Consider the following 8,817-nt stretch of genomic DNA (forward strand, 5'->3'; position numbering starts at 1 on the left):
GCATTTTCCTTTTTAAAAGCATGTAAACATTCTTACATTCTTTTAATATATCCAGCTAACATTCTCTCATTCTCTAAGTTCTCCTTTGTCATTACTTTATTTATTAATCTTGGTCGGTTTTTATAATCTTCTCAATCTCTAGCTCTGTCACTAATGGCAAAGTTTTACTCTTTTGCTTCCAGTCGGGCGCAATCATTGGAGATGTTGGGACTTGAACATCTCCATGAAGTAGGCCCGCTTTCTGTCTGTTATTTCAGCTGCATACCGTCTTCAGTCAACTTTAACCTGTATTCCTGGCCCTATGCCAATCGTTTTGCAATTCGACTCACACGCCATGAGGGTGGTTCTTCTCTCGCTCCTGCTGTCTTGTTGCATTAAACTGAGCTAGTGTCTGTCTGTCTCTCTCTCTCCACACTGCAGATGTCAACTCTGTGCATTCCACCCACAGGCAAGGCCTTAAACCTCTCACTCCCTGGGTACTGACTGCACTGCGTGACGTGGACCTGAGACATATCCTTTCAGTAAATACCCTGCGATCTCTTTCAGCCTAACAACTTTGATTAGTTGTTCCTGATCCTGCTAGCTGAACGCCGTTTGGAAATTTTCCCGCTGATGGTAAAATGTTAATATTCCTTCCCCACCCTTCATTCTGTCCACACGGGAGTCAGTAAAATCCCAACAACCGAGTCCAAATGCCAGCAAATTTGTTGACCCTTTTATCTTTGTTAGACCCCAGCGAGAGTATTAGCCCAGTTCTTGACAACATTCTTCCAAAGTATTTCAGTGCTTTGGAGAGTGTGCAGGAAGGTGTATGAGCATGTTTCCAGGATAAAAGTCCTCAGTTAGATGTAAGGACGAGAAACGTGGAATTGTTCTCCTTAGAGCCGCACAGTAGATTTGATAAAGATGTTCTTAAAGGTGTTGGATAAAGAAAGTAGGAGCTGCTTCAAATGTCGGGAATTTTGATCACCAGAAGGCAAACATTTGAAACAACTCGGGAACAGGAACAGAAGAGGGCTGTTGGTGGGTAAATATGTTGCGACTCTTAATGATCTGGATATAACTGGATCAAGGGCGAGTGGAAGAGGATTTAACAATCCCTGTCAAAAAGGTGGAAAATGTGTCGAAAACTGGAGTAAGATCAAGACAGAAGTTCCAGTTCTACCGCTCCTTTACAGAACCGACATGGATGCGATGGGCTGATGGCCCTCTTTCTGCGATCAACCTTCTCGAATTCTTTATACTGACGCAACTGCATCTGCACCGCGATCGGCAGCTCTCCAGGCGAAGGAATTAATTCATTTCTTCTCGTTCTCCTCTGTGCGCCTCAGCTGCATAACCAAAATGTTACGCCTCCCAGTTGTTCAAGGACACATGGGGTGAAGGTGTGTGACATGCTAACGTTATCAACATTTAAAGGGCTTGCCAGGTTTTGTTTAATTTTTCAAATGAGGGAGCAATAGAACATTGTACGATGGCTTCTGCAATACCGTCGTCCGGCGGGAGGAGAGGGTGATGTTGGGGGGGGGGGGGGGGGGGGACAGGGTAACCGGTCATCAGAAATCTGATTTTAAAAAACTGTTGTTTTCAGCTCAGTCCGATGTCAGCAAAATGCATTGACATTCTCAAACTCATTGTTTCCTATGACAGCAAATGTACCCCACAAATCAAACAACGAAAGTCATGCGAAAGCGCTGTTTCCTGGAGCATTTCACTTTGCCAAGGCTTAACTCACTGTGTATGCCGTGGGTTTCCAACACTTGAATAAAGCTGAGTGGGCAGTCTTCGCACCTCAATCACATTCTAGATAGGTCACAAAATGCTTCTCCAGGATTGTCTATCCTTCACTCACTTCAGATATCTATCTATCTATCTGGCTATCTATCTATCTGGCTATTTATCTCTGTCCATCTGTCTGTCTGTCTCTCTATCTATGCATCCATCTGTCTGTCTGTCTATCCAAACATCTGTCTATCTATCTATCTATCTATCTATCTATCTATCTATCTATCTATCTATTTCCCTGTCTATCTGTCTGCCTAACTATCTGTCCATCAATCGCGAAAAGCCAATAAGGAGTGTGGCTTTCCGCCTCTCTGTGTGGACATGAAATCTCAACTCACACTTTTCGTCTCTAATTTATTCAGCAAGGGCGTTACGCCTATTAAACAGCTTACTGCCCGCAACATTTATTTACTGTAATCTGCAGGCTTCCGGACATCAAGCCACGATCCATGTAGTCTGTTTTATATTTCACCGCACCGTTTGTTTTTTTTTGGGGGGGTGGTGGGGAGGGGGTTTGGGTATTGAGCCATTTTACATGCTATTCTGTGCCTTGTGAGATTTATATTTCTTCATTTCCAAAATGGCTGACGTGCTCATCCTGCAAATATCAGACAATACCGAAATGGAGATCTTCGTTTCAATATCACGTGACAGGAAATTTGCATACCTAATTCATATTCATTCGCCCTGCGGTGTTTGAGTCTTTTTAAGGAGAGGTTGGAATGGAATCAGGAGCGCGTTCGTGTCAGGATTTATTTTCCTCCTTCCTCTCCCCAAACCTTCACCATGACACAATCGATTGGAGTTCTCGCCGCACTGATACTCTGTTTCCACAGTAAGTACGGGCGTCGGCCTGAAGTAATGCTCATTTTTTCACATTATCTGCTTTTGAGTTTGTGTTTTAACGAACCTGAATTGTGAGCTATATTCAACATTTCACAGTGTGTGACTGACAATACTTTGCATTTCACCAGGTACAATTGCGGATCCTGTCCTGACCCAACCAGGATCCATTTCGTCCTCACCGGGAAAGACCGTCACCATCACTTGCACCATGTCCGGAGGCACCATTCGCAGCAACTATGCAAGCTGGTACTGGCAGAAACCCGACAGCGCCCCTGTGCTTGTTTGGTCCGAGTACTATGGTATGGCTTCGGGTATTCCGAATCGATTCGCCGGGTCTGTGGACTCATCAAGAACGAAGACGCATTTAACCATCACCAACGTGCAATCGGAGGACGCTGCAGATTATTACTGTGGTACTGAGCTCAGCAGTCCATATAGGAGCATTTTCGGGAGTGGAACGAAGTTGAATCTGGGCAGTAAGTAACTCACTTAATTTTCCTCTAACATTTGTGACGCTTTCCAAATAACAAAATGAACTTGGAAACGGTCGGATAGGTGGACTGAATTAGTGCAAATCAAAATGATTGCTCCTCAAGTATTGTTATGGGGGATCTTTGATTAAGCAGCAAATGATATTGCAGTGATAGCTGGGCTCAGAACTTCGGCGATTTTCTGGAGTGTGTGCAGTTATGTGATAGGGTAAAGGGGCATTTTAATTACGAGTGAAACTCATTTCACTGGAAGCTCCCGGTCTGATCTGCTGGGACTGTGCAGAATTTTGAACCATCTGATCCAGCCGGCAGTGCGAGGAGATGATTGAGAATGCGATTGCTAGAAAGATGGAATGTTTCCCTTCGCTTAGCCAGTGTTGGGAGTGGAGTGCCCGAGCTGTATGAACACTGCGAGCGGAACTATAATTAGCAAGACAATAGACATTTCAAAAGTGAAAAAAACAGGCATGCAAATGAGCTAAATGGGGAAGTTTGTACAAGCTACAATCGGCCACTTAGTGGGGTCTATGATTCCATGATTGTATGAAGGGATACAGTGGTTCAGGTTCTTTCATACGGGACCCCTGTAGTCTGGTTTAAAGGGTTAGAATTACATTCAAAGCGTTCACATCAGGCCGTTTCATTCCATTTAAAGCAAGATTGCATTATATCTGCGGAATGATAGTGTGGTGTCTGGGTGCGACTCACTCCCACTGGTCCCCAAACTCACTGAAAACCGTTCAGTACAAGATTCTTAGCCTAATATTTTGCATTATTCAGGGTGACCAAAATAACCATACTGTTGCCGGAATTCCGCCAGTAGTAATCGCCACTGATTGTTACTGGATCACATAGTAACAAACATCAATGATGCGGAGAATATTTGCTTTCTTCGGAAATTACGGTTCATTTTCTTCCCATCCAATCAGTTGTTTTGGAATGTCCCGGAATAAGGTTGTCAGGTTTTTGAGTACTGTTGTGGACTCGTTCAGATTGTTCTTGGTTCTGGGACTGTCAATTAGTAGTAACAGAACAAAAGATGGAGATTACTGCCAATATTATTGATTCATGGAATGTGATCAGAAAGGTAACATTCATTGCACCTCCTCCCATCTCCCCCGCCTAATATCCACGGATAAAGTGACGGTGAGCAGCATTCTCAAACCGATGATGCCCATGTGTCATAGGTACACCGCAGAGCTGTTAGGGAGTGGGTTTGATTTTGATCAGGGGACAGTGAAGGAAAGGCGGTACAGTTCTACTTTGGTATGCTGTGTGTCTTGTTGGGGGTTTGGTGTTGTAGCCGTGCGTCTGATGCCCGTGTGTTGGTCCAGTGGAAGACATGGCTGGTTTGGAAGCTGTTGTCGGAGTCCCAGCATTGTACATTATAGATATCCAAACTGTAGCTCCTGTGCGTCAATGAGGGAGAAAAGAAATATAATATATTCGCAGAATCGTACAATCATGCATGTTTGCAAAATTGTTACAATCTACTTGGCCAATCGTGGCTGCACTGGTTCACAAGGAACAATCCAACATTTATTCATTGGCCTTTAGAGTACACATTGTATGTGCGTTTAAGTGTCCATTAATTTGCCACTAACAGCCTCTCCGGCAGTAGATTCCATATCCCCTAAACCCTCTGGGTGAAACTATTCACTTCCAATCTCCGCTAAACCTTCTACTTCTAACGACAAACCCAAGTCCTGTTCTTATCGACCCCCCAACCATTGGCAATACTGTTTTCTTATCCATTCTACCCGGACACCTCAGAATATTATGACATCAATTAAATTTCCCTTCAGCCTCGTTTGTTCCAAAGAAAAGAGCGCAGGTGAATTCAATACTTACTTATAACTAAATATTCCATTCCAGCCGACATCCCTGTAGATCTCCCTGCACTCGTTCTCGTACAATTACATTTTTCCTATGCATCTCTCCAGCAGTTTCAGCATAACCTCAAAGTTCTAACAATCTATACCTCAGCTTATAAATGTAACTGCCTCACATACCTTCTTTGCTACCATATCCACTTGCTCATCCGCCTTCAGGATCTGTGGACATGCATTTTCAGTTTACTCAGTTTCTCTACATTTCACGGCATTGTCCCATTTATACAGTTTACTCGCTTGTCTTGTTGGTCTTCCTGAAGTGCAGTTCCTCACACTTTTCCGCATTTAATTCCATTTGCCGCTGTTGCATTTATCTGACGAGCCCATTGTTGTCTTCCTGCATTATCCAGCTTTTTTGTTCGCAAACACATTGCTAAATTTGTATCACCTGACAACAATCATACAGGCACTCATTGATTTACGGACCATTTGTTTCCTACCTCTGAGCCAATTTTGGAACCAACCTGTTCATCCTATGTGTGAACTTAACAAGGGCCTTGTTAAAATCCATGTAGACTATACCAAAAATATTGCGGCCATTCAACGCTCATGCTACCTGCTCAAAAATATCAATTCACGCTGTGGGGTAAGATTTTCCTCTGGCAAAGCCGTGATCGCTATATCTGATTATGCCGCGTTTATTCCATTAGTTCTCCCTTTAGTGAGGTTAGATTCACTGGTCAATAACTATGCTACCTCCCTCCCCACCTCGCCCCCACCCGCCTTTCGCACTTTCACAATTTCACCTGTCTCCGATAGCCAAACTGCTCCAGACACGATTGGAAAATTGTGGTCAGGTTCTCTTGCATTCTCAATCATACTTTCCTTTATTTTTTATTTTCTTCTCCAAGTCATTTGTTTTCTGGACTATGTTACGGTGAAATGGACCAGCATGAGGCAAAAAGGAAAAAAAAAAGTGCTCTTGAATATTGTAGTTGTTACTTTAAGAAATCAGATCTGGTGAAAATGCCGGTGTAAAAATAATTCACTTCAGTCCGCTGCCCTTAAAATAGAAGTTGATCTTCACACTTCATCATCTGTGCAAACATTTGAGATTATCCAGCGAAACATTCGGGGACGCAGGAAAACGATACCAACATTGAAATAAGGGTTGGCGGCATTCATCTGCCGCCTCAGTTTCAACATCCAAATTACATTTCTAAATATAAGACGAATTTCCAGCTCCAAAGACAATCGACTTTTACACCAACAGCGACAAAACCCATACTGTTGTTGCAGACGACATAATACCTCATTGTCAGGGCGAATTGTGAAAGGTTAGCCTTATACTTTCAACATAGAACATAGAACACTGCTGCACAAACAGGCCCTTCGGCCCACAAGTTGCGCCGATCACTTCTATACCTACTAAGCCACAGGCTTATCTGTAACCCCCAATCCCATTAGATCCTATATACTCATCCAGAAGTCTTTTAAAAGACCCCAGCGAGTTCGCCTCCACCACCACCGACGGCAGCCGATTCCATTCATTCACCACCCTCTGAGTGAAAAACTGACCCCTCACATCTCCTCTGTACTTGCTTCCCTGCACCTTAAATCTGTGTCCCCTCGTAGCGACCATTTCAGACCGGGGAAATAGTCTCTGAGAATCCACCCTATCTATTCCTCTCAACATCTTATAAACCTCTATCAGGTCGCTTCTCAACCTTCCCCTCTCCAGGAAGAGTCTCAGCTCCCTCAATCTATCTTCATAAGGCATGCCTCCCAATCCAGGCAACATCCTTGTAAATCTCCTCTGCACCCTTTCAATAGCTTCCACGTCCGTCCTTTCGTGAGGCGACCAGAACTGCGCACAGTACTCCAAGTGGGGTCTGACAAGGGTCTTATAAAGGATCTTTTAGTTTGAAATGGATATTCATATCTGAACCCTTTCTTCGATGCCTTACAATATCTTAACTTATTTACTGAGCGTTTCCCCACTGACTGTGATAGATGGTAACTTAAGCGGTAAACGATCTCTTCAAGAGACAAGATCCTGATGCAACGTCCTTTCAGCTTTGCGGATATCTAGTAATGAAAAAGGAAAGAAAATGCAAACCTACATTGATTTAGCGCCGACCACGACCTCAGAACTTTCTCACAATTAAGTGTTTGTGAAGTAGAATCATTCTTCAAATGTCAGAATCATGGCTCCCTACCTAAGCACAGTAAGATCTCACAGTCAAATTTCTTTGGCGAGTAGGTGTGTGAGATAAATAATTTTGAGGACTGTTTGGCTTATTACTGGCCTTTTGGGGGTGCCATTAAGTTATGGTGTTATATATTAGAATCGTTTACAATATTAGAAACCCTTCCTATTGGCTGCAACAAATCGTTTGTGACACTCCACTCCGAAGGAATGCCTCCAAACATTTCCTTTGCGACAGGGAGTTATTTGTTAAGATTTACGCTACATCGTCACTGTTGGTCTGGGCGGGACACTGTGTGAAGCCGTGGCAAAGAATGTACACAAACCGAAATATCAGTCCAGTATGTAGGACTTGCGTCAGAGAATGAACTGGTGACAGAAGCAAACAATCGATTTCATTGTTTAGAATCAGTTTTTTTGAGTTGTAAAATACAGAAATGTTGCGGTCTGGGTAAGGTCCAATATTGATCCCAAATTCTGAGTAATTAGCGTGATTCTGAAATTCTCGGTGGTCGCGACGCTGGCGTTGCCTCAGATCACATCTGGATGCATGGAACTTCCCGTCTTATTTTTCTCTTTAATATTTCAAACTCCACTATTTCCTTTAGATCAGATTTTATTTTGCGTGTTCCCCTCCGTTCAGGGAACAAAGGAAAACCTTCTCAGGTTGCATATGTTCCAGAAACCAGAGTCCCGGCCTTTTTGCATTTGGCATCAATCAGGCTCCACTGTATAAAATCTATACATAAGAAGATAGGAACATAAGAAATAGGAGCAGAGGTCGGCCATCTAGCCCTTCGAGCCTGCCCTGCCACTCAACAAGATCATGGCTGATCTGAAGTGGATCAGTTCCACTTTCCCGCTTTCTCCCCATAACCCTTAATTCCCTTGTCTATCAGAAACCTATCTACCCGTGACTTAAATAAACATTGTTGTAGAATAACACCGATTTTTAAAAAAATTGAAGAAGGCTAAACAGCGATTCAGTCACTTATGCCGACTCTTAATGGATGTGCAATCATTTGTCTCTACTTTCCAGGTCCACGGAGCCCCACTGTGTCTCTCCTTCCGCCTTCATCGGATCAAATCACAGCGAAGAACATGGCGACCCTGGTGTGTTTGGTGAGCGGTTTTAACCCTGGAGCTGCGGAGATTGAATGGACTGTCGATGGCAGCGTCAGAGGGAATGGGGTTGAGACCAGTCGGATCCAGCAGGAGGCGGACAACACGTTCAGTGTGAGCAGTTATCTGACTCTGTCAGCCTCAGAGTGGAACTCACACGAGCTTTACTCCTGTGTGGTTAAACACGAGACTCAAGCAAACCCGCTTCAAACAAGCATCTCCAGATCCAGCTGTATGTGATTCATGCATCGAAAGCGTTTTTATATTTTGCCGTTCGTAAAGTTTTATTTCTAAATGAATTCGGCAAATAGTGGAACATTTCAAAGAGTTCATCACAGTTTGTAGCAGATCGGCTGATTCCCTTAATTTCAGTTTAACTGTGTTCACTCTGAATGGATCAAAGCTTCAGTGTAATGTCATTGATACCGCTGTGTAATAAAATCATTATACCGTTATCGCGACTAATGTTCTGTTATTCTCTCTCTTCCCCTTAAAAACAATTAATGGCAACATTCTAAAGGGAATTAAATAG

At 43.4% G+C, this 8,817-nt stretch overlaps 1 protein-coding gene across 1 annotated transcript; it reads left to right on the top strand.

Annotated features, from left to right (window-relative positions):
• The first annotated feature begins 2,571 nt into the window (after nucleotides 1-2,571).
• LOC145356131 (immunoglobulin lambda-1 light chain-like) lies at nucleotides 2,572-8,525 on the top strand. Its single transcript, XM_080208742.1, has 3 exons — nucleotides 2,572-2,620; nucleotides 2,760-3,107; nucleotides 8,203-8,525. Exons 1-3 carry the CDS (start codon nucleotides 2,572-2,574, stop codon nucleotides 8,523-8,525), a joined length of 720 nt encoding a protein of 239 aa, XP_080064868.1.
• Nucleotides 8,526-8,817: the final 292 nt, after the last annotated feature.

The sequence above is a fragment of the Carcharhinus amblyrhynchos genome, chromosome 20, assembly GCF_965287045.1.
Source record: "Carcharhinus amblyrhynchos chromosome 20, sCarAmb.v2.hapA, whole genome shotgun sequence".
Classification (NCBI taxonomy): domain Eukaryota; kingdom Metazoa; phylum Chordata; class Chondrichthyes; order Carcharhiniformes; family Carcharhinidae; genus Carcharhinus; species Carcharhinus amblyrhynchos.

Bases quoted from the DNA above. Each gene is read 5' to 3' on its own strand.
- LOC145356131 (XM_080208742.1), top strand. From the start codon at position 2,572: ATGACACAATCGATTGGAGTTCTCGCCGCACTGATACTCTGTTTCCAC. The intron at 2,621-2,759 runs GTAAGTACGGGC...GCATTTCACCAG, and splicing joins ACTGATACTCTGTTTCCACA to GTACAATTGCGGATCCTGTC. The intron at 3,108-8,202 runs GTAAGTAACTCA...TCTACTTTCCAG, and splicing joins AACGAAGTTGAATCTGGGCA to GTCCACGGAGCCCCACTGTG.